Raw genomic sequence first — 24589 nt, 5'->3', positions numbered from 1 at the left:
CAGAGCGTAATTATAGTACACACACAGCGTAATATAGAACACACAGAGCGTAATATAGTACACACAGAGCGCGTTGAGACAATGAGAGTTAGTTTCACCAGGAAAAAAATGTGACCATCGTCATATCTGTGGTTTAATATTCTGCTTCAAAGAAATATAGAGAAAGGCAATGGGCTCAACATTTTGAACACTCTCTCTGTCTGTCTGTCTCTCTGGGCTTTGATTCATGTATTTCTGACGATCTTTGCAAGGAAAAGGTTGGTGACTGCCAATTGCGTTAGACAAAATGAGAGAGAGAGAGAGACAGAGAGAGACAGAGACAGTAAACTTGTCCTGCCCTGCCTTCACTGTCCCCAAGCCTCGCCCATATTCCCTCTTCCACATTTTGATTGGTCGAGCTGCCAGCAACAGTCTGTGCTCCATTCTCTCTCTCTCTCTCTCTCTCTCTCTCTCTCTCTCTCTCTCTCTCTCTCTCTCTCTCTCTCTCTCTATGCAGCTCGCCAGTGAATGAATCCAGTCAGACACAAGCTGTTAAACAGAGCAGCCCCTCTCTCTCTCTCTCTCTCTCTCTCTCTCTCTCTCACTCTCTCTCTCTCTCTCTCTCTCTCTCTCTCTCTCTCTCTCTCTCTCTCTCATCATCTCTTGCTCTCTCTTTCTGTCCTTCCTCGTCTCAGGAGCAGACGGTCAGTGGAGCATCGGCACGGCAACGGGAGCGACACAGGACTGACGGAGGAGGAGGAGGAGAAGAAGAAGAGGACAGAAAACCTCGCTGACAGCAGCACAGCATTGAGAACATTTACAGCAAAAATCAACTGTCATGCAGTTTGAATCAAAGCAGGAGCAACATATTGCCCCCAGTTGCATTTGTTGCAGCAACTGATGCTCTCTGGGGTTTGGAAACAAAGCAGTTCTGCATCAGCACCTGCAGCTGATGTCTCCTGGGCTTTGAAAGTCAGTTTGCAATGCTTTTTGCAGGAGGACATGACAACAACGCTGAGCAACAGAAATGAAAAGCTTTGATTCAGTTTGAAAGCAACACGTTTGAACCTGGGTGTCAAAATCACCTCTACCGCCAGCGTCTCCTCCCTCCTTCCTTCCTGCGCCGGGGTCTGAAGAAGACCCTTCGAGCTGTGAAAGCACAAACAGGAGCAGGATGTTAGATTGACATGCGGAGAGCAGAGTTCAGGGAGTTTTGCTGTGTTACAAAAAGCGTGAAGAAGCAGGACAGACAACAATAACTCCATCAGACTATCACCTGGACTTCTGAGGACAACAAGGGAGGAACAGGAGGATGTACACCAGCATCTGCCTGAGAGGGGAAGCAAGAAACCAAGAACTAGAGCAGAAATGAGAGAGAGATTCAACTCTGCTACGTACAGCCATAGATAGATTAGTTAAAAAAACAGTCTTTGCCTTTAGAAGGATGTATTCGCACCAGCAGAGCTTGCATTCGGCCTGACGTACAGAGAAACACCCAACATCTTTCTTTGCTGCAAGTACGGTTTTTGCACCGATTTTACTCGGTGCGAGCATCTCGGGGTTCTTGTTCGACTCTTCCTTTTCGGGGTCAGGTGGATCTGCCGTGGGGGGCAGCTGACAGCCATCCAAGACGCCGCGAGCCGTACTCCGCGTGAAGAATGCCCAGCCGCGCTTGGCCAAGCCGGCCGACCCGGGCCCGACGGCGGGGCTCTACATGGAAAGATCGCAGAGCCGCATCAGCCTGTCCGCATCCTTCGAGGCCCTCGCCATATACTTCCCCTGCATGAACTCCTTCGACGAGGACGATGGGGGTGAGTGGTGCCACACACACCATACACACACAGCCACGGGATTGATGGAGCCATACATAAAACATAGGACAAAAGGCATGTCATCTGTCACCTGTCTGCTGGGAAACTAATGTTTCCATCCACACGTCAGGCTGAGTGTTATGTAAATCTGTTGTGGCTCAGAGGACAGTTTCATTCAGTAAATCAGCTACATGTCCTGCAGAAATGGGTTTTTATCTTGGCTGATTTTTACAGTAGATTCACATTTCTATTCATGTTGATCCAATGTTATCCGGTGGTTTGATGTAAGACACATGGTCTGTATATGGTGCACAATGTGTGTCAGAAACGAGACTGACATTTAGTGCAGAAACAATTACTGGCTGACAGAAAATGAATTCTCAACGGTTATTAAACTCAATTAATCGTTGAAGTCATTTATCAAACAAACTGAACCTTGTCTTGCTGCAGCTCCTCAAATGTAAATAAATACGTTTGGTATCTGGACAACACAAACAATCTAAAGATGTGATGTTGGACTCATTAACACAGAGTACATTATTAATGTATAATTTAAAAGATGACATATTAAATGATAGTAATTGCTAGTTGAAGCCCTGCTAACATTTTTAATACAGATATCACTGATGGTTGAATGGCAGATTATAGTCGATAACGTTGACATTTAACCACATGAAATGCATCACAGTGTGTGTGTGTGTGTGTGTGTGTGAGAGAGACCAATATATGTGCTGCATGATGTTACAAAAAACTAGGTGTGATTTCATCCTCTGAAATGTGACATGCTCATTGAATAACAAACGATCCATAAGTCTTAATTAGATGCCAGTGTCTAAACAGTGCCACAGTTTACAGTCACATTCATTATTTTAGAACCTGTCGAGTCTATGAACTCAATTTTGAAGTAAATTAAATATGAAACAATGACACGTCTTCTTGTTCCCAATGTGGTTAATTGCTTTTCAAATATTTCCTTCAAAAACGCGTCATGCATGTCATTTAACAGCGCGTATTTTATTATATTTACCGGATCATCTCAGCGCCTTTAATCAGAGAAATCAGTTAAAACTATAGTTTTGTTCATGTGTGTGCAGGCCTGTGTGTGTGTGTGTGTGTGTGTGTGTGAGCCTGTGCACACCTGTGTGGTTATGTCAGGGTCTCTATGATGAGATTGTCTGTAGGATCAAGTATTTCCTCAAATCGGCTGCATCAGATGATGTAATTCATTTTGCTCTTAACTGATATTATTGCTACATTACTTCTGATTACTAATCCTGTCTGAAAACTATCAAAGTGGATTGTCTATCCGAATACACATTGAAGTAAAGGATAAAAATATGCATTCAAAAGGATGTCTGGAAAAAATGAGTGTGTGTGCAGGTTTGATGTACAACTAGTTTAAAGTAGGTCACAGGGTTCCTATTTAAAACACATTTAACATGGCCACCAAGGGTGTTTTACAAACTGGAATAAAGGCAACTTCCCAAGGGCCCCAACAACCCAAAGGGCCCCACAGGCCTTCAATGCATGTCAATTATTCATCTTTTTTTAATTTATTGCATTCACTAAATTGCAGTACAACATCAACAAAGGTGTGTTTTGCATTATAAGCTACGTTTGTGGACTTGGACTCAAAATCATTTCCATTTATGTTGTGAATGATGTATAATCAAGTGTTATTCCAGCAGAAGTACAGGTTGCACTGGAATTTTGCACAGAACATCTCCTTATTTACTGGGATTTAAAGATCTTGAGTGCTGCTGTTGCATCACCAACATATAAAAACCCACCGGAGAACAAACGGCCGCAGCGTGGTCAGCACAATCTCTGGATTCTTTTTTCACAGTTGGTGGGAACAGCTGGGACCTGACACAATATTCTGCTTGGCTGAAAGCACTTGTTGTAATTATTTACACAGCAAATCACTGTAATTTTAAATCCACCAAACCATTCACCCAAAGCTCCGAGAGTGCAGCTCATTAAATAAATAAAAATCTCTTGCACACCACTTACCCCTGCTGTTTCTCAGCAACACACACAATTGCATTTGTGCAAATCCGATTCTCTATGAGACGCAGAGTTTGGAGAGTGAAGAATGCATGAGAAGAAAAACACATGGACGTGTGTTCGGACATTGTTTTGTCTCACGGAGAACACTGCTGTGCACACGACTAAAGTCAATTTAAATCACGTTGGTCAAAGTCAATAATTTCCCTGTGCCAGTGGAGCTAATCCCTCCAAACATTGACTTCATGTCCTCAGGGCTAAGGTGCTCCTAAACCTGCGGTCAGCAATGTTGTACGAGTTGTTTCCGCGCTCCATCTCTGTCTTCCTCTCTACTACAAGTAATAAAGGTATAAAAACACCCTTAAAATAGATATAATCTGCGCTCACCGTCACTCACGTTAGTCAAGCTGCTCGTCTCCTGTGAGGCGTGGAAGTGACACAACCCACGTGCCACAGATATACACACTGCAGTACTACACCACTATACTATACATCGACCAGAATCGCTAACACTAACACCCACCTGTGTCTCTTGACACACACACAGATTTGAAAGCAGTGTGTGTGGTAATCAGAGCAGAGCGGCAGGCCGTGGCTTGTGGCTCTCAGTCTAATTAAATGCTAATATGGCTGTTGATTGTGGTTGACTGCAGCTAAATACAGTCTCTCTTTCTCTCTTGTTTATAACTCCTAACTTTGTCCTTCCACCGTAAATTGTATTTTAATCTCTTTCCCTCTTAATTTTCAGAGTTAATAGCGAATAATTTACATTGTAGAGATTCATGTCAACCTTAAAAGGTTAGTAACCTTTAAATATAAATGCAAGTGAAGCGTATTACTTGTCCTCACATCTCTGATCTGAATTACAGTTTGTTGTTTTTCCTCTGTGCTCCCATGTCTATTCAGTCCACACACACACACACACACTTGTGAAGGTGCATCATTACCCCCCCCGTGACCAAAGTTTTTAAATTCTTGAAAAACGAGTTTGCAGTTAAATTGTTGTTTTACAGAATATAAGAATTTCACTTCTGTTGTTTCGGTTTGATTCAAAACATTTCTTTTACTTTCTCAGGCTACATAAGTTCTTTCTAAAACTAGAACATGAAATGATGATAATATTGCTCTACTTCATAACAAGTGAGCTGTAGAAGAAGAACGATGTAAATGTAAAAGGGGAAAACTAAGACATTTATAAAGTGTGAGGTTAATTACAGGTTGTTTCTTCATGCTAAATACATTTTGGGTTGAAATTTCAATGAAGTTGCTTTATTTAAGAGGTTTAGTGGAGGCGGGTCATGTTTGACCCTTAGGACACGGGGAGTATACAGGTTGTGAAGACAGCACAAGGGTTAAAGGAGAAATCCACCCAAAAATTATAATGTTCTGCAGAAGTTACTCACTGTCCTTCAATCGTCTAAATGTTGCTTTCAGTTTGGGTTTTTACAGGATAGTGAAGAAAGAGATTTAAATAACTTAGTCCGGAGTTTTCAAGGTCAGCATTATGACCGTTCCCTAATACTCAAGCAGCAACCTCTACGTCTGTAAAGTGAAGCCGATGCAGAAGAGCCTTAAACCTGTATTCTCTCTAATGTCCAGCAGGGGGCGACTCCGCTGGATGCAAAAATAAGTATAGAAGTCTATAAGAAAATGTTTCTTCTTCTCTCTTGATTTATTACCTCAGTAAACATTTTCTTAAAGAGTTTATGGTCTCAAGCTGTAGTTTCAAGTCTTCTTTAATACGATGTTCATTAGAGTACAATAGAGGATAAAGCAGAGTATGCTTTAGGGCGGGGCTACCTTGTGATTGACAGGTCTCTGGTTCACTAGTTCTATGCACGTCACTGCACGTAACAAATTGTTCCTATATACATTTTCTGAAACACTTAAAATATAGTTATTGTAACTACAGAACAACTGCGCACTTAAGAAAATGGCCCGAGAAAGGAAAAGGTGAATCGTCTGTTTTTAAGTGTTTCTGGGAGGATTTCTTTCTCCTCTCTGGCTTGTTCTTGTTCATTCTGATCTTCCCATTAATCAGAGGGAGAAAAAAAATCTTTAATATAGAAGTAGAGCAGGCGCTGCTGCTCAGGGAGACTAATTGAGTCTATATTTCTTTGTGTGAGAGTGTGTGCTGCCGTAAGTCTTCGCTTGTAGGAACCAAATGTTCTCACGAGAAGAGAAAAATGAGAAACAGTGGGGATTTGTTACGTTTCAGGACTTGGCTTTACCGTGTGCTGAAGATTAGAATTAAGATGCATTTGAGGTCAAAGGTCAAGTTTTATTTTATAGGTTTATCTTCTGTTTGTTTCTGAGTTTAGAGAGATTTCTAAAAGGTTCTGCAGAAGAGTCGCGGCTTTTTCTTTGTGAACTTATGAATGAAAGTCCCTAATGTGTGTGAAGTGAGAGCATGCATCAGATGTTATAGCAGCTAAGGTAATGAGATGTCACTCATTGTGGGAGTATCTGGAACATTAGCCTTCAACGAATCACAGGACGGATGAAAAAAGAGCGAAGGGAAGGAAAGAGTGATGAGAGAAAAGCTAATAGAGTTGGGACTGATGGATGTAGGAGCAGAAGTGGAAGGAGTAAAGCGAGGAAGGAGGATGAAGAAGGGATGGAAAGAGGCAGGTAGGATATGAGGAGAAGAAGGCAGCATCAACTATACATCAATCAGGGGTCACATGCATGGAGGGGGGCGATGAGAAGAGTGATCGAGGTGAAAGAACAGCAGGGGGGAGGGAGGAAGTGAGGATTGAGAAGTTAACGTGGCTCAGTAGGTCTCTGTTCCCCCCTTTGCTCGTTACCCTTGTCTTTTCCATCCCTTCCTTGTATCATTCCTCCATCTCTCCATCTTCATGCTGTCCAGGAACAGGAGGACACACACTAAAAATACGCTTCTAAGTTAAAGTAATTATCATTTTTAAAGTTGTGTTTTTAATGCAAAACATGTGGTCAAAAGATTTCTACCCGCAGGAGAGCGAATGTGGCTACAATCATGTATCGTACCAGATAATGAGGCAGGAAAGATGCATGGAGGCGATGTCAAAGATTTGAGTTATAGAGGAGAAAGAGAGGAGGAGCGGGAGAGAAAGAGAGGAGCGGGAGAGGAGGAGGAGGAGAAAGGACTCTGGTGTGCCTCTGAGTTGGAGAGATGACCCAGAAAAGTCAGGAGAACAAAATGGACTGCTAGGAAAGGAGGTCTATTCTATAGGGAGGAGGAGGAGGCACAGGGGAGGAGGAGGAGGAGGCTGCAGGTGTTAATTTGTTATACTGAGCAACATGGCAGCAGGGAAGGTGTTCTTCAGTGTGTTCAGTCTGCACTAACAGTTGCTGCCGTTGTTCAATGCAGTGTTTCTCACCAGGGAGCGGTGAACATCAGTGGCACCACATGTTAGGGAGAGCTTCGATAAATGAGCTTTTCATTCGCCAGTTTATAACGTAACATGACGTCAGACAGCACGTTCATCTCTACCAAATGAAGACCTGAAGAGCTCTGAGAGGAAACAGATTTGAAGTTGAGAGTTCAGTCCTGCAGACCGAAGACAAACACGTTTCGCTTTACTTTATTATTATAAAATAGATTTTGCGGTTTGTGTTTTTATTCGGGATTCACGTGTTGAAAATTGAACCGAATTTGATAATAGATCCAATCCATATGGTGGACGAAGTACTCAGATTGTTTACTTGAGTAAAGTAGAAATACTCCAAGTAAAAGTTCTGCATTCAAAATGTTACTAGTAAAAGTACAAAAACAACAGTATAAACAGTATATGCATTTAATATATATAGCACTTTTCTAGATACACAAAGATGCTTCAGGGAAGCCGTCCGACTGAAGAAGGACTCCTTCCGGGCTATGTTATCCACGAGGACTCCGGAAACAGTTGCAGGGTATCGAAGGACTAGAAGGGCGGCAGCTTCTGTCGTGTCAGAGGCAAAGCAGCGGGTGTGGGAGAAGTTCGGAGAAGCTATGGAGAAGGACTTTCGGTCGGCACCATGGTGCTTCTGGAAAACCATCCGGTACCTCAGGAGGTACCTCAGAAGCGAGGAACCATCCAAGCTGTGTACAGCAAGGGTGGGACCCTGCTGACTTCGACTGAGAAGGTTATCGGCCGGTGGAAGGAGCACTTTGAGGAACTCCTGAATCCGACTAACACGCCTTCTATGGTAGAGGCAGAGCTGGAAGTTGATGGGGGATCATCGTCATTTTCCCTGATGGAAGTCACTGAGGTAGTCAAACAACTCCACAGTGGCAAAGCCTCAGGGGTTGATGAGATCCGTCCAGAAATGCTAAAGGCTTTGGGTGTTGAGGGGCTGTCTTGGTTGACACGTCTTGTCAACATTGCATGGAAGTCTGGGACAATGCCTAGGGGTTGGCAGACCGGGGTGGTGGTTCCCCTATTTAAAACAGGGGTATCACACTTCTCAGCGTCCCTGGTAAAGTCTACTCCAAGGTACTGTAAAGGAGGGTTCGGCCGGTAGTCGAACCTCTGATTGAAGAGGAACAATGCGTATTCCGCCCTGGTCGTGGAACAACGGACCAACTCTTTACTCTCTACTCTTGCAAGGATCCTGGAGGGGGCCTGTGAGTATGCCCATCCGGTCTACATGTGTTTTGTGGATCTGGAGAAGGCGTATGACCAGGTCCCCCGGGTGATACTGTGGGAGGTGCTGCGGGAGTATGGGGTGAGGGGGTCACTTTTGAGGGCCATCCAATCCCTGTACACCCAAAGCGAGAGTTTTGTCCGGATACTCGGCAGTAAGTCGGACTCGTTTCCAGTGAATGTTGGCCTCCGCCAGGGCTGCGCTTTATCACCAATACTGTTCGTGATTTTCATGGATAGGATATCGAGGCGTAGTCGTGGAGGAGAGGGGTTGCAGTTCGGTGACCTGAGGATCTCATCGCTGCTCTATGCAGATGATGTGGTCCTTATGGCATCATTGGTCTGTGACCTTCAACAGTCACTGGATCGGTTCGCAGCCGAGTGTGAAGCGGTTGGGATGAGGATCAGCACCTCAAAATCTGAGGCCATGGCTCTCAACAGGAAACCGGTGGATTGCCTACTACGGGTAGGGAATGAGCCATTACCCCAAGTGAAGGAGTTCAAGTACCTCGAGGTCTTGTTCGCGAGTGAAGCGATGATGGAGCGAGAGATTGGCCGGAGAATCGGAGCAGCGGGGACGGTATTACAGTCACTTTACCGCACCGTTGTGACGAAAAGAGAGCTGAGCCAGAAGGCAAAGCTCTCAATATACCGGTCGATCTTCGTTCCTACCCTCACCTATGGTCATGAAGGCTGGGTCATGACCGAAAGAACGAGATCACGGGTACAAGCGGCCAAAATGGGTTTTCTCAGACGGGTGGCTGGCGTCTGAGAGACTCGGAGTAGAGCCGCTGCTCCTTTACGTTGAAAGGAGCCAGTTGAGGTCGTTCGGGCATCTAGTAAGGATGCCACCTCGGCGCCTCCCTAGGGAGGTGTTCCAGGCACGTCCAGCTGGGAGGAGACCCCGGGGAAGACCCAGGACTCGGTGGAGAGATCATATCTCCTCACTGGCCTGGGAACGCCTCAGGATCCCCCAGTCGGAGCTGGAAGATGGAAGATTGGGGTTCCTTACTGGAGCTGCTGTCCCCGCGACCCGATCCCGGATAAGCGGTGGACGATGGATGGATGTAATAATACATTTAAAATTATATTTTTGTATTATTAATCTGAATGGAGTATAAAGTCCAGTATTTGCTGCGGAGTTGTAACCGAAGTATCTTTGTACAGTTCGACACTGCAGATAGTTACAATACAAACAACTATAACTTGTTGGCTGCATGCTATAATGTGAGGAAGTCTTGTGGTGTCGTTGGAAGCGCACTGAAGTCTTTTGTCACCGGTCAAAACTTTCCTCCGGAGCTCTTAAGTGCCCATTTGGTCACAGGAGTCTTAATTACACGGAAGCAACCAAACGAGACTTCCACCGAGACTTCACAATAAAACCTATGTATACTAAATTAAATAATGTGAACAACAAATGCAACTTAAATACATTGTAAATCATGAGGTTCTCTGTAATAAATTATAATGATAGAAAACAAGCTAATGGCTAGTTACAACGATCGTTATTGATGGTAGTTTGATATTTAAAAATGCAGGTTTGTGCAGGATTCTCTCGGTCTGCAGTGTTTTACTGTCACCTTTTAGTGTCTCAGTTCACTGGGAACCTCGTCTGAGGGGATACCAAAAAAAAGTATGAGGTACCGGCTACTATCCCCAGTGGACAACCGAAAAAGGGCCGAGTCGAGTCGAGTAAAGCCGTATCATGCTGTGGAAACACGGCTTTAGAGCTGACCTAATGGGGTGGACCTGAACAAACCGCACTAATGAGAGGCAGGATTTGCCACATTTATTAAAGAGCAGCGATGCATGTTGCCATTTTTCCTGCTCGCTCATCTGCCACAAAAAGCAACTTTTTCACCTGTGATGATGCTGAAAAACACACGGAGATCCAAATAGAGAGACGTGAGGAAGAGATTGGGACAGTAAGAGAAGATGGAGAAGGATGGGAAGAGGTGGAGACTGAAGACAGGAGAGACGTCTGCAGGATCGCAACAGGCCCGACTGTCCTGACAGGCTGCATTGTGCCAGACTGAGAGCAGGAAGTCAAGTTGTCATGTTGAGAGACAAACGAGACAAGCTTAGCGACGCCTCTTCAAACATACTGTTACATAATGATGGAGAGTGTGATTTCATTCTTAATGCCGCAGCCGGTTAACAGCCGTGCTTTGTGTGGTAATGACAGAAAATCACTGAGAGGCAATTTGAATGTGTTGATCCACCGAGCTTTGACAGCCACTTCCTATTGTCAGTGAAGGCAGGTTAAATCCTTCCTGCTCGGGCAGCTTGTGAATTGTTCTGATATGAATGTCTGTATAAAGAAATATAGATAAAAGTTAAGGAGGGAAAACATTTTCTCCTCATATCTTTCCTTTCACGTTCCTCTTCTCCCTCTGCCTCTTTTTGTGTTTCCCTCCCTGTCGTCCTCTTCTTCACAGCTCTGTTTATTTCCCCTCTCTTATTTCTTTCCTCTCCTCTTGTCATTTATCTTTTCCTCAGCCTCTCTTCTTCAGTCTTCACTTCCTGATGTCTCTTGTGTTCATCTCTCCTACTTATCTCTTTCTTCTGCTTCTCTCTCTATGTGTTCTCAGCGCTCTGGTTGAAAGCATCTTGGGGTTTTATTTCCGATGTTTTTGCATTTTTATCGATTATGACAACTTTATTAATTAGTTAATCTGGGAATGCGTCAATTTGTCGACTATTTATTGTTTTTCTTAAATCAACATTATATTTTGTTATTATATTTTAAATTACTATATTGTAAATGTCTATTTATATTTATTGGGTTTCTTTAATGGAGCCTCCAAGTAAAAGTATTTCCCACGATTGTATAACCGGAGTGACAATAGACGTCTTGATAATGAGGAGCACTGGTGGAACTAATAATATTAATGATGCCGCTGTTATATTGTCGCTTTCATATCCAGTGTCCTTAATAATTAAATGCATGGTGCTGGTAGCCAAACCGTGTTACGTTTGGACAGAGCCAGGCTAGCTGTTTCATGTCTTTATGCTAAGCTAAGCTAACCGCTATGAGAGTGGCATCGATCTTCTCCTCCAACTCTCTGGAAGAAAACAAGTATTTTCCAAAAAGGTTGAACTTTTGCATGAACCCTTTGAGGGATCGCCCGGATACTGATAACATATGAAACTAGAAAACCTAAGAAATCCATCAGCATGTCATGCTAGCTTGTCGGGAATGAGGCTAAAGGCAACATTTTGGCGAGGGAATAAACTCGCATGGCCATATCCACAGGGGTCCCTTGACCTCTGACCTCAAGATATCTGTTGTCAGAGTCCTTTACGCTGTATGCCTTAATAACCTCTTCCCTATGACATCTGTACAATATAAGAATATGTCATACTTCCCTGCAGTATGCAAGGGATAGGGTTGAGTTCCAGACTCTGAACACACATATTGGTATGAAATCCAAACATCAACTTTAATGTTTGTTTCTGATCCCTATGTCATGACAGAGAAATGAAAATAAACATACAATACACTTTTTTTTGTTGCAGTTCAGCAGTACTACCACTCATGTTCCCCTCTTTGGTGTCATGCTGCTAATTACATTAGAATGGAAACACAGAGAAGCATTTGAAGTTCGTGCAATCATCTGGTGTCTTATTAATGAATCTAATACTGCATCACACGTCTGGTACCTTGTGATGAACCTGAAGTTAAACAAGCATCAGTTTCTTTTCTTTGCTGCAGTGTCTACAGAATTGAGTGTGAAGGTGCGCGTTAGCTCTAATTTAATTTCCTGTGTCATTTCTTGATTCGATTATCATGCAGAAAAGTGCATTAACACTTTTAATAGAGTTACACGATCTCTAATGACACCTGCATGCTGCAGATAACATTTCCCTTCGCTTCAGTTTGGTAATGAAGTGAAAGTGAGAATAGGCAGAGTCGCTGTAAACGTGTGTTACGGGTCCCAAAGTTGGTACCACAGCAACAATAAATGATTCTGTAAAATACAGATAGAGTGCAGCAGCAATGAAGACACAGAGCATTCAGTTCGTCATCCAGATTGCTATTCAAATCGACAAATACACCTTTAAACTACATACATTACAATATCAACATTTTACACTAACAAGTACAGCTCTGTAACATCTTACTGTTGTGTTTTTCAGCACTGAACAATGTATCCATTCATTTTAGCTTTTTATACACATAGTAGACGAAATGCAGATACTGTGCAAAGTAATTAATCTTAAAACTTGGTGACTAGACCCAGGCAAAAGAAACCCACAAAACAGCCGCCGGCAACATGTCGACAGTGGCGGCGTATCAAAGAGTTCCTACAGTTCGACAAACTGCTTAAAACGACATCAAAATATCTTAATAACACTTGTCCAAATAAAGCTCAGTGTAAAGAAGTTTACATTGATAATTTTCACCAACTACTAACCTGTAAAATACAGATAGAGTGCAGCAGCAATGAAGACACGGAGCATTCAGGTCGTCATCCAGATTGCTTCTGAGGAGGGGGCGGAGCTTCCCCCCCTAAGACAACCCGGAGGCAACTGCTCATGTGTCAACAGTTCCACCTTAGTACTGCTTACATTCAACATCTCTCCACAATACATATGGAAAAGTAAAATGACGTGATTGTCACCTACATTAATAGGGATAATATTAGACCTGGAAAATCCTTGAAATTGCCTGTTCAGTTTACTAAATTAAATAAACACAGTTTTGGGGTGGGCCACACGTGTCTTTATGGTGAGGCATAAAGCTGCACTGACTGAACTGGGTGAGTGTTTTTTTGTTGTATTTACAGTCCACTAAGAATCTATTTTAATCAACCTTTTGTTCTGCAAAGGTGATAACATGACTGCTAAGATCTTATTTCCATTTCAAGTCAATAACTTGATAGAATAGGTGTCAACATGTATATTATGTAGAACGCTGCAAGAAATGTCCTTTCTTTGGACTCAGACAATACTGAAATAGACAAAATAATTTGGTAAAATTTTGATTTAAACTTCAATACATCAATACATTTTCTCACAAAGTAAGCGTAGAGAAGACAAATGGTAAACTTTAGTCTGCTTTTCATTTCCTGTTTTCCTACTAAGGTCATTCTTAGTACCTTTTAACCAGGACCATGTTGAACAAGATGTACTTGTGTATTAATAACTCACCACGTGTTACTTTGAATTTTTCACATGCATCCACAGTGAACCAAGAATAAAAAAAACTGAGAAAATTCTTCATGAATTGAAGTAAATGTTTCAGATTTCTTATAAACTTCAGATTTTAGATGTCCTTTAGTGTCAATCTGAAACCAATCTGAAACCATTTCATTAAAGTTTTTCACTTGGCTTGAGGAAGTCTTTCTAATTTCATCAAGTCTTCGTTATAGTTGAGTCCTCAGAGTAGTCTTTTCATTTCTGAAAGTCCTTGTTCAGACCTTTCCTAATTTGAAAAAGTCCAGGTTGGAGCGTCTTCTTCCATTTTGGAACAGCTATTCCTCACCGCTGCCCTGCAGTTTCAATACAGACCTTGGCTTGTGTGTGTGTGTGTGTGTGTGTGTGCGTGTGTGTGTACGTGTGTGTTCTCAGTCAAAGATCCAGCCAAGGTCATGTTAAATTTATTTAATTGAAAGCCTCAACAAAAAGGTCCTCCTTGAAGTGATCTGCTCTCCCATCAGCAACACTGTCGAGTCATTGCTCCCAAACAGAAAGAGAGAATAAGGACACAAAAACAAGAAAATATCTTGTCGGTACGTCATGTAGGTTAAGTCTCTAAAACTTTAGGGAGTGCAATATAAAGATGGATTTGTTAAGTTGATTTAAGGCGCTTTCACAAGTCAACATTTTGTCCGTTCTAGTCGAACTCTGGTGCAGACCAAAGTAACTGGTCCGAGAACGCTTTTGAAAGGTGGTCTCTGACCATTTCCAAGCGAAACCTAGTGCTGTTTGATCGCAATGAGAACATAATCCGACCCAATTGCAGGAAGTGAACCAAAATTCAGGATTATGGACTGCCTGCGCGGGCATTTGTTGAGATTGTCAAAGATAAACGACAGGTTAACATGACAGAGAGGACTAACTTGACCTTCTGCAGAAGTCCGATGTTTGCTTGACATACAGAATATCTTAAATAAAGTCTACAAAAATAGTGACGTTCATAATCATTCGAGAAATCTGGAGAAAGCATTTGTGAACGAGTGAAAACACTTCAACCGCAATATCTTTTAGTTTGCAATTCCCTGCACATAAGTGGCAGCTCTAGAGATAAAAGCTCCTTCGTACACGCCCCTTTTTACGTGGTCCGCTTTCATTTGTGCACCGTGAAACCGAACCAGATTAAATAGAAAACGAACCAAAAGTCTAAATTTTTCTCTGAGTCGGACCGGTCCAATGGCTCGTGAGTCCACAACTCTTCAGTATATCTTCACTGCAGGTCTGTTTAGCCTATTTTTAGCATGATGACTGAAAGCAGAAGGACATTATCAAAGCTGCCTTTATCTTCATTTTAACACTGCAAGCACCCAATTAACCTAAAGGAGGAAAACAGTCGGATGCTTCCAACTACTTTGTGTTGCTTCACTCCCACTTCATTCAGTATTCATTGAGCATCTCTTGAGAATTCAGTTAAATGCTGAGCGTGATCTAACAACTTCTCTGGATTATTGGATTATTTACGACTGCTGTGGTTTATATCAAATAATGAAATGCTATTTTATCGGGTCTTGTCTGTCGCACAATTAAGATAAATATCGTTGGTTTAATTCTCTTGAAAATAGTTTATCAGTTAGTTGTTTTGCTTCTGTGACACAGTACTTAATATCTGGAGGAGCAGAATATGTGATCTTTTTAGTGAGGCTGTCAGGGTCTTTTTTTATCTACATCTTTTCTTTCTCTCTCTCGTTCCTGTCGCTCACACTGTCTCGTTATTTTTTATTTCTGTCATCTTCTCTTTTGTGTCTTGACAGACTTTTTTTATGGAGTCCCTCCCTCCCTCTTTTTCTCTCCTTCGTCTCTCCTCTACATCTCGTTGTCTCTCCATCAGCATATTACCACGCTTTCTCCATCAAAGTTTGTTCTTCAAACACGATAAAAAACATTATATATTGTTGTAAAGAACAAGTAATAAGACATAACAATTTGTATGGAAATTATATGCACTGGAGATATGTAAGTCTGTGTAAGTAAATAATGTATAAAAGATCCTGACGTCAGTGTCCTCATATCCTTGTTGTCCAGTTTGGGTGTTGTTGTCACGTTGAAGAAAAGGTGAGGACCCAAATGTAAAGCGGCAGACGAGGTGATTAACAAAAGGAGAGCTTTATAAAAAAAAAACTTACAAAAATATAAAACAAGGCAAAAGCTAAAACTGCAAACACAAACCAGGGAAGACATGAGAGGGCATGAGGAAAGCACGAGGTAACATTGATGACGAACTGACAAGGAACAATGGGACAGACGGGGATATATACACATACACTAAAGGAGGGAACGAGACACAGCTGGGGGAGAAAGGCAAAGACACAAGGGTAGGGTGGATGGACACATGAGGATCAAATCAATAATCACAGGGGGAGGGAAAACACAAGGACACAAGTAAGACAAGACATGACAATGTTGGTTATTTGGTTGGATGGCACAATCTTGTCACCCTCAAGATTCATTGAAGAAAACATTTGGTGATCTCTTAACTTCTTCATCATCATCATCTTGCACCTCCATCACGTCAACATTGCAATTATTCCAATAATTGGATTTATGACCAGACTAATGACGTTCTCATCATCCTCAGATGTACTTTGTGTTTAGCGCTACTTAGCTAATGTTAGCATACTAACAAACTATAGTGTGCATAGATGGGGAACATGGTAAACATTAAAGCTGCTAAACATCAGCATGTTACCGTTGAATAGTGCAGTATTCAATCATTTGAAGATTACATGTTTTTTACAGATTAAAATTGATCCTGTTAGATGTAATCCAGCTCGACATTTTAATTTCTCTGCATTTATTTCATGGTTTATGTAATAAATGTATGTCGTTTGTAATATAAGAGCCGGGTCTTAAGTGCCAAGCATGTGTATGTGTGTAAAGCACACAGGAGGTCAAACTCAGTGCAGCAGGTTTAAAGGCCATTACTGAACTAATAGCAAATGAAGATTTTTATGACAGAAATGCACAATCAATACATAGGTTTAACTGGAGTGTTGGCAGCTGCAGACCTGGTCAATATCCCCTCACACGTCACCGGGGAAACTTCATTTACCCTGAGTGGTGACAAAGGGAAAGATAAATAAAAATGGAGTGCTTTTATGTAGCGCTTTTCCAATCTTTCCTATCACTCAAAGCGCTTTACAACACATGTCATTCACACAGAGTCAGAGGACCATACAAGGTGCACATCATCTTCAGTAGTGATAACCATTCACACACACACACACACACACACACACAGTCGAGCAATTTGGGGTTTAGTATCTTGCCCAAGGACACTTCGACAGGGGGTGGGGATCGAACCACCGACTTTCCGACCGGTGTACGATCACTCTACCTCCTGAGCCACAGCCGCCCAAGGACCACTTTATTAGGCATGAATTAAACACATAAATAGCCCCTGTTAAAAGACCACCTGGGTTAGGGTTAGGGGTTAGGGTTAAATCTAAAAGGTGATGAAGGGATGGAAGTCCATACATGCACAAATGCACACGAAGATACCAACACACTGCGTTAAAACACTTCCTCATAACCAGATATGTATATAGATTTTTCGGGGGTTATCTGGCTTGTTTAAGTGTCCTATGTCTATTCTCAGTGGGATGCCACTTTGATTAAAGGCATGTTGCTGCTGCTCCTCCGACATATGGCACATTCCTCCTGACATGACACATCATTACTGGGATATGCTGCTGCTGGATGTCAAATTAAATGCTATGTCATTGTTGCTTTACTCGCAGGTTCTGTGTAAAATGTGTAGCTAATGGCATGGTAACACTATTAATGCTGTGTTCAACGCAAAGTGAATTTCCACCGCGCCATACTTATGTTTATTATATATATATAATATATATATATATATATATATATTATATATATATACTATCGTAGAGTTTTGGGTGAACACAGATGTCAATTTTTCCCTCAATTTCAGGACGTCAGCAACAACCTAACTTCTTCTTCATGTGTCCTTGAGCAAGGCATTTAAACCCTGGCTTTCCTCGGCGTGTCTGCAACTATAATAGGTACAGTAGCTCCCAGGTGTCCTCAGCAGAACCCGTCATTTGGAGAAAGGTTAAAAAATGCTTATCTACCAATAAAGTAATTAGCTCTGACTCTGTCTTCCGGCCCGCAATGTTCTGCTTTGCACGTCGTTTGTGGAGCCAAGAGGTTTAAGAAAGCAGCTTCTCATTCATCTTCAGCCGGAGTTATCGCTCCTTCATCGGTTTTAGCACCTCCACTGGAAAGTCATTTTTCAAATAAATGCAACTCTTTCAGCGCCTCCCAGGATCCTCGTTCTCCTCTCTTTCGCTCTGACGAGCACCTTATGCCAGATTCTCCATCTCTCTCTCGCTCTCTCTCAGTAATGAATGGGTTGACGGTGACAGAGCAATTTCACTCACTGGATATTGCTGTACATCCATTTCATTTTATTTAACCATTTATTCACCCAAGGCGGTTTCAGATGTGCAGTATTACCTGGACATTTACCAGAACAGTTTCACTTCATTTTTCAATAGATCGGATTAAAAGGTTGTTTTTAGCCAATGATAGGAATGGATTGATGTCTTGCTGTTTGGAAAAATTACAGATAAAAGATGTTGATAAAAATCTTGTCTGCAGAATAATTAGATTGAAGCAGAGGAAATCCAAGCAGGTGGTCTTTCAAAGTGGCTATATTGGTATTTAGGAAGAGGAAATCCTCTAAAGTAGTCTGTGTCTCATCCCCAGAGGCATTTTTAGACTTCTTCTCCCGAAGACTGGCGTGTGAAATTAGGTCAAGCTAAAATGCATCATGATGTTTTATCTTTTTTTCCCCTATGTCACCCAGAGGAGGAGATGTACTCACTTTCTTCGTTAGCTTTTGTGTCAGACTCAGTGTGGAGGTACAGGAGGGTGGGTGGGCAGAGGGATGCGTCACAAGCTCTCAGCACGGCATGAGAGGCAAATAGAGCCTCAGATGTTTGCCTTTTTCGAGAGTTTTGAAACTTTATAAAGGGTTTTAAAAGAAAAGGCATCCTGAGGAAACAGTAGGGAGCCTAGGATGCTACAGTTCATCGTATGGAGTGTAGCACTAACACTGACAGTGTTGGGACTTGTTTGATTCCCAGTATGTATCTGCAGTACTGTCAGGAGGTTTGAATACAATCCTGCACCAAATGATGGCCGGGGTTAGGGTTGTTGTGAAATAAATATAGGAATGACCACATTTGAACACTTTCTTAGAGATGTCTGACTAGATGGCACTCGGCTTGTGGTGCTCAAAGCCAAAAGTAACATTTGAAATACTCGACAGCAACGTCTCTTTCCAGAAATCACGACTCAAGATAATCCACAGACTTTGTTGTGAGCAGTTGAACTATTTTCTCTCTACCCTATCGCTGAGCAGGAGAAGGCGTGCGTCATCTCTCCTGAGCTCACCTGAGCCTCACAGCTCAGCCGAGGAGGACGCCATTGATGTTGGCGTCTTGCGAGTAGATGCACGCTTCCTTCTGCACGGTAGAAAGGAAATAGTTTCTACATGAAACTGCTCACAGCAAGGTCTGTGGATTATCTGCACATCTTCAACATCCTTTTCCTCCTCTCAGTGAGGACGTACGTAGACTATCTCTGCAGCTTCAAGTTAATGTGACGAAGGTGTGAGTCATTAGTTGATTGCTTAAAATGTCATTGACTGCTTTAGGAGTCCAGACACATAAATCAGGATCTGTTTATGATCAGGGGAGTCGAAGGTTTATGGGATTGTTCTTCCAACTGTCTTAGAATCACAAGACAGTTGAATATAAGAATCAATAAAAAATAATATCCACCTAAACCCAAGATAGGTACAAGTGAAGCATGTTTCACAATGACACGGGACAATGAGGATTGTACAAGATGAGCCTTTGTGAACCTTATGATTTATACTAGCTGTGCTTTTAAAGATTGTTCAAATAAGAAGGGATAAGCAGTTAGCTAAGAGTTGTTTCAGGTTAACTACTCGAGTGGACTCTTGTCTGAGTTCACAAAAGGATTGCGCAGCTTTTGAGGCCACTAAACCTACACTTATAAGACAAAAAGAAACCGTGTGATTCTCAAAGCACAGGCGAGAGGGTGCAGCCCTGACTGCTCTGCAAAGCAAATAGCGTCTTAGTGTTCCTGTGCTATTTTCACGTATTTAAATGAGGTAATATGCATATATTTGGAGTAGAATTTGCCCCTTTGTATGCAAATGAGCCTCATTGCAAAAACCATCCAATTCACAAAGGTCAGTGTAATAGCCACACGCAGTTACAGTGGGGAATATTAGCATCTTCAGACAGCCGGTGGTAACTGAAGCCCATTTAGAAGGAACGTCCGCTCCAACTCATTTAGTTTGGGATGCAAAGACAGAAAAATAACTGAATAAAGCTCAGAAAAATAAACTGAAAGAAAAAATAAGGTTATTATATAAGCAAGTTATTTATTCGCAAAAAAAAGCATTAGAATGATAACTTTACGGCCGTGTTTGCGCTGTAATACCATAAGTCCAATATCTTATGTGACACGGCAGATTGTACAGGAGAAAAAAGATTATTTATTGTGTCACAATGACCTATTCAGAAATGTCATCTTACTGTTCATCTATACTAAAAGGATCCGCACAACACTGGAGTCGTTTTTAGATATTTAGATTATTTGAATATCCTCACGTTTAAAGCTGATGGATTATATCAGCTCTTCATCGTGTGTCTCTGCAGAAGCCTTGTATCTGAGGTTTGACCCACCTCGTCTCTCAGCCTCTCTGTCTGTCAGTCAGTTGGCCAGATAAGTTGGCAGAATGGGGAGCAGCTATTTTTGTGTCTGTTCTGCTTTCATTAAAACTCTCTGCTGGGAGACAATCTAATGAGTCCTGGCTCGCTGATTGCTGCATCACAACTTGTATGCGTCACATCAGACCCTTTGTGTGGTACATCACAGAGGGTGTTCTGCATCACACGCTGTGAACTACATTCGTCACACACGCAGTGGGCGATTTTTACTTTTCCAGTGCACGGGGAACAGATTTGGAGAGATGCTCTTGCTCAAATTTAAACACGCTTGAGAAGTGCATATTTGCAAGGCTGCGAGCATGTACCTTTATGCATCCATGCGTTCACAAACACTTGACCTGCGAGCCACATTTCAGCCTCCCGGGGTGAAAACTGTGGCCGCTAGAAGGCGGGATATCACTCTGGACCTAAAGAGTGAGCAATAATGTTAGTGGTTAAAGACAACATTGCATTTTAACTACAGAAGTAATCACAATGAACTTAGTACTTGCAGATTTCTGACTTTTATAGGACACTATAAATAACTGACATGCACCAGAGTTGTGGGTGTGTTGAGAGAAAGGGGAGAAATCATGTTGACAGAGTGGACAGAAGCAAACTTTGCCATTACTCTGACACACTGAGCCACCAGATGTTTATGTGGCTGGAAGATGCCAAACATCTGGACACAAGTAAACAACAACAGCTGGTCGAAGTGGGAATAAGGGGTCCGGCTTGGCTTTCCACGTAGATGCTAAACATCTGTCTTCTTATACCCGTAAACATTTGTGTTTCTGGGTCACTTACCTGTAGCCGGTGTGGACACCTCACTATGAAAACATGACAGACAAAAAGTCATCAGAATCATTTCAAAGATGCTTTTTTTACCAAATACTTTGGTGTATGTTTGCATATATATTTGACAAATTTAGTTTTTCTCATCTGAACATAATTCAGAAAAAAAAGGATTGTACATCTTCGTTTTGACTCCATGCGAGGAAACCAATACCAGCTTTAGAAAACCTTAATAATGTAGATTGATGTATATTTCTTAAAGGATGGTCCTTCATGATAACAATTTGAGAGTAAAATATATATATATATATCATCCTAAAGGTCAATCATCTTGAATCAGAACTTTTGAAAGAACTCGGTATTGGACTGCAATGTTTTTCTAGTCTAGACAGTTTGGATTGAGTGTCATTAGCCGTGTCCCAAAACAGTCCAAGTCCAGTTAAGTTTTCGTTAGTCTTACCGACTAGCAGAGCAGCTAATACTACATGCTAACTGCAGCTTAAAGCACAGAAGTAGAAAGAGATGCAAAGATGCAGACAGGCATCCGGTATAACGTTATATGGAAAGTGAATCTGGGTAGAAATGTTGTTAATAAGAAAAACTGTCAGTCTTTTCTGCTGACTGCCTTTCACTCTGCTACATGTAAAGCCTGTTGAATTGATTTGAACTGATTTGAGATAATATCAGAGGCTCACGTGTCTCCAGTCTTTATCCACTCGCTATTAGTTATGTAACTCTGCTCCGCCTCAACACTCCACCTGGTGACAAGAGGTGACAGCAAGATACACACTCTCACGCTCTCACCGCAGGTCTGGGTTCCAACGTGGTGACGCCACCTGAATTGAGATTTCGGGACACGTCACTGACAGCTGTAGAGTCACACAATGGACTTGTTTTGAGCAGAATATAAGGCGTAGTGTACACACTCAGTATTCAGAACCTTAAATAAAATGGCGGAGGTACAGTTTAGTGTCATGTAGAGGGAATATGGTGTGATTTTGGGCACTAGCATTGTTTTATTTTACAAATAAGTTAAAATACAAGTACATTCATAAGACATAATGAAGATATGTGAAGTGGGACACTCTGATATCTGAATGTTGAGAGAAGGCGCCCAGACACTCATGTATTATGTGAAATATAAGTTTGCAAACACATTGTCTTGATTTGATGTATTAATTACACAGTAACATTTGAAAACTACAAAAACACTTAAAACGACCCTAAAAACGAATTAATCTAACTTTACACACTAAATGGATCAAGGAACTTTGTTTAAAAACTACAAAGCTTTTTTGTTGTGGCTGTTCATGTTGCTCACCGGGTCTCACAAGCATTAAAAGTGCATCCTGACCCAATTTCTATTGTTTTAATACGAGGAGTTTTTTGGCTTCTGCCACTATAAAGCTGATAGTAACTCACTCTGATGGACAGCGTCAGCTAAATGTTTGAAATGAAACCTGTAAATGCAGGTGCAAACTACGCACTTGTGACAATCTCAGGTAGCATCAGCTTGACCTTTGTACCGGCTGCACTGACGGTGGTGTGGATGTGTGGCAGCGCTGGAGATAACTGATCATATTGAACCAGTCAAGAAGCAGAAGCAGTAACCCAAATCTGCCAGCGTCCCGTCCCACGTGAACGATGGAAATAGCACCATTCTAGGTCGCTCTTTAATAACTGCAGAACTAACTTCATGGCACTGTGTGTGTGTGTGTGTGTGTGTGTGTGTGTGTGTGTGTGTGTGTATGTGTGTGTGTGGGTGTTGTGTGTGTGTGTGTGCCAGGGTTCCTAAAGCATTTTTATTCCCGTTAAGGTGATTGAAACGGTCTGTGGAGGAAGATAGAACAACATCGTCTGGATTTGGTCAGGAGAGGGCAAAAATATTTTATTTTATTTTATTTTATTGATTTTAATCTTTAATCCACTCATTTTAGCATTTATTTAAATCAGAAAACTCACAGTGAAAACAGTTCCATTATGAAACTGATTACATTACCATTTTACAAAAATAGTGTTTGTGTGTGTGTGTGTGTGTGTGTGTGTGTGTGTGCGTGTAATTCTGAGCCACCTGATCCAAAGAAGTAGGGCGCAGTATTTCACCTCTAAACTGGGTCCATACTATCTAATGTTCATGTTTTAGTTGTAGTAGTTTGGCATATTTATTGTATTCTCATTCCGTCTTCATATTGTGTATTTCATTTCCTCCTGTGTAACGCCTGTCAGTCAGAAAACTGTCTGAAAGCTGATCATCTGTGTTTTCTGCACTGATGTTCACGGGGCTGTAGTCCGTGTAACGTTATGTTTCTTTGTTTATTGGACTAAATACAAAGTGGCAGAAACTAGAAAACGACCAAATATTTGTCTCGTCTTCCTGATGGCGGCACAGCCAGGAGAGCAGCCCGCCGGGGAGGAGAGAGGTCGGCAGAGGCGGCTGCAGAGGCGGCTGCAGAGTGCGGCGGTCGAAGAGACTTGAGCTCAGCCAGAAGAAGCTCCAGGGTTTTCTCGTTTCTGCCACTTTGAATTTAATCTAATAAACAAACTATAAAACAGAAACATGCCTGTAATATTTACAGTCAGGCAGCTGTTCTTCTTCTCTCTGTACTGAGAGCAGATACAGATACAGTGACTCACTATCGCCTCTAGAGGAACAAATGGTATTACAAGACTGCACGGAGCGCAGCTAGCTGTTAGCATGCTAACTGCAGTAGATATCTCTGCAACACAACACAGAGACCTGTTATCTCTTCATATTAAATCATTGTTTTATTGTTTTAAGTTTAAATTCTGTCCTGTCCTGAAAACAAGGTGAAGGACCTCGTACTAGAGAGCTTCATTATAAACTATATCAACACACACACACACACACACACACACACACACACCACACACACACACACACACACACACACACACACACACACACACACACGCACACACACAGGACACCTTGCTGCCGGAGATAGGTCCCATAAAGTGTGCCGTGCATTGAGGAGGAGGAATCGAGTGCCTTCGTCCTTGGCCTCGTTAAAGTGTTTCCTCATCACCGTGGTCGTCCTTCTTCTGACACTAATGAAGTCACAGCAGGACAAACACATAAACAGCTTCAACTGAGCAGTTTATACACAAATGTGGGGATTCTAATATCAATATTTTAGAAAGAAGAAAACACAGATTCATGTTTGTTTTGTCACCAAACAATCAACTCACTCGATGTCCCCACACTGTACTGTACAGCAGCGGCATTTATGTGTGTGTCTGTCGTCTCCCTGCAGTGGATACGGAGGGCAGGAAGTTGAAGGGAGGCATCCAGAGGAGCACGGAGACGGGTCTGGCTGTGGAGATGCCAAGTCGGACCGTCCGCCAGGCCAGCCACGAGTCTATAGAGGACAGCATGAACAGCTACGGCTCCGAGGGAAAGTAA

The 24589-nt window shown here is 42.1% G+C and overlaps 1 protein-coding gene across 1 annotated transcript; it reads left to right on the top strand.

The window, feature by feature from the left end:
- The first annotated feature begins 702 nt into the window (after positions 1–702).
- Positions 703–24589, top strand: LOC115005079 (regulating synaptic membrane exocytosis protein 4-like). Its single transcript, XM_029426879.1, has 2 exons — positions 703–1790; positions 24441–24589. The coding sequence occupies exons 1-2, from the start codon at positions 1694–1696 to the stop codon at positions 24587–24589; spliced, it is 246 nt and encodes an 81-aa protein (XP_029282739.1). The 5' UTR covers positions 703–1693.

Source organism: Cottoperca gobio, unplaced genomic scaffold, assembly GCF_900634415.1.
Source record: "Cottoperca gobio unplaced genomic scaffold, fCotGob3.1 fCotGob3_249arrow_ctg1, whole genome shotgun sequence".
Lineage (NCBI taxonomy): Eukaryota > Metazoa > Chordata > Actinopteri > Perciformes > Bovichtidae > Cottoperca > Cottoperca gobio.
The sequence above is the reverse complement of the archived record's forward strand: the minus strand, read 5'-3'. Positions and strand labels throughout refer to the sequence as shown.

Bases quoted from the DNA above. Each gene is read 5' to 3' on its own strand.
- LOC115005079 (XM_029426879.1), top strand. From the start codon at position 1,694: ATGGAAAGATCGCAGAGCCGCATCAGCCTGTCCGCATCCTTCGAGGCC. The intron at 1,791-24,440 runs GTGAGTGGTGCC...GTCTCCCTGCAG, and splicing joins CTTCGACGAGGACGATGGGG to TGGATACGGAGGGCAGGAAG.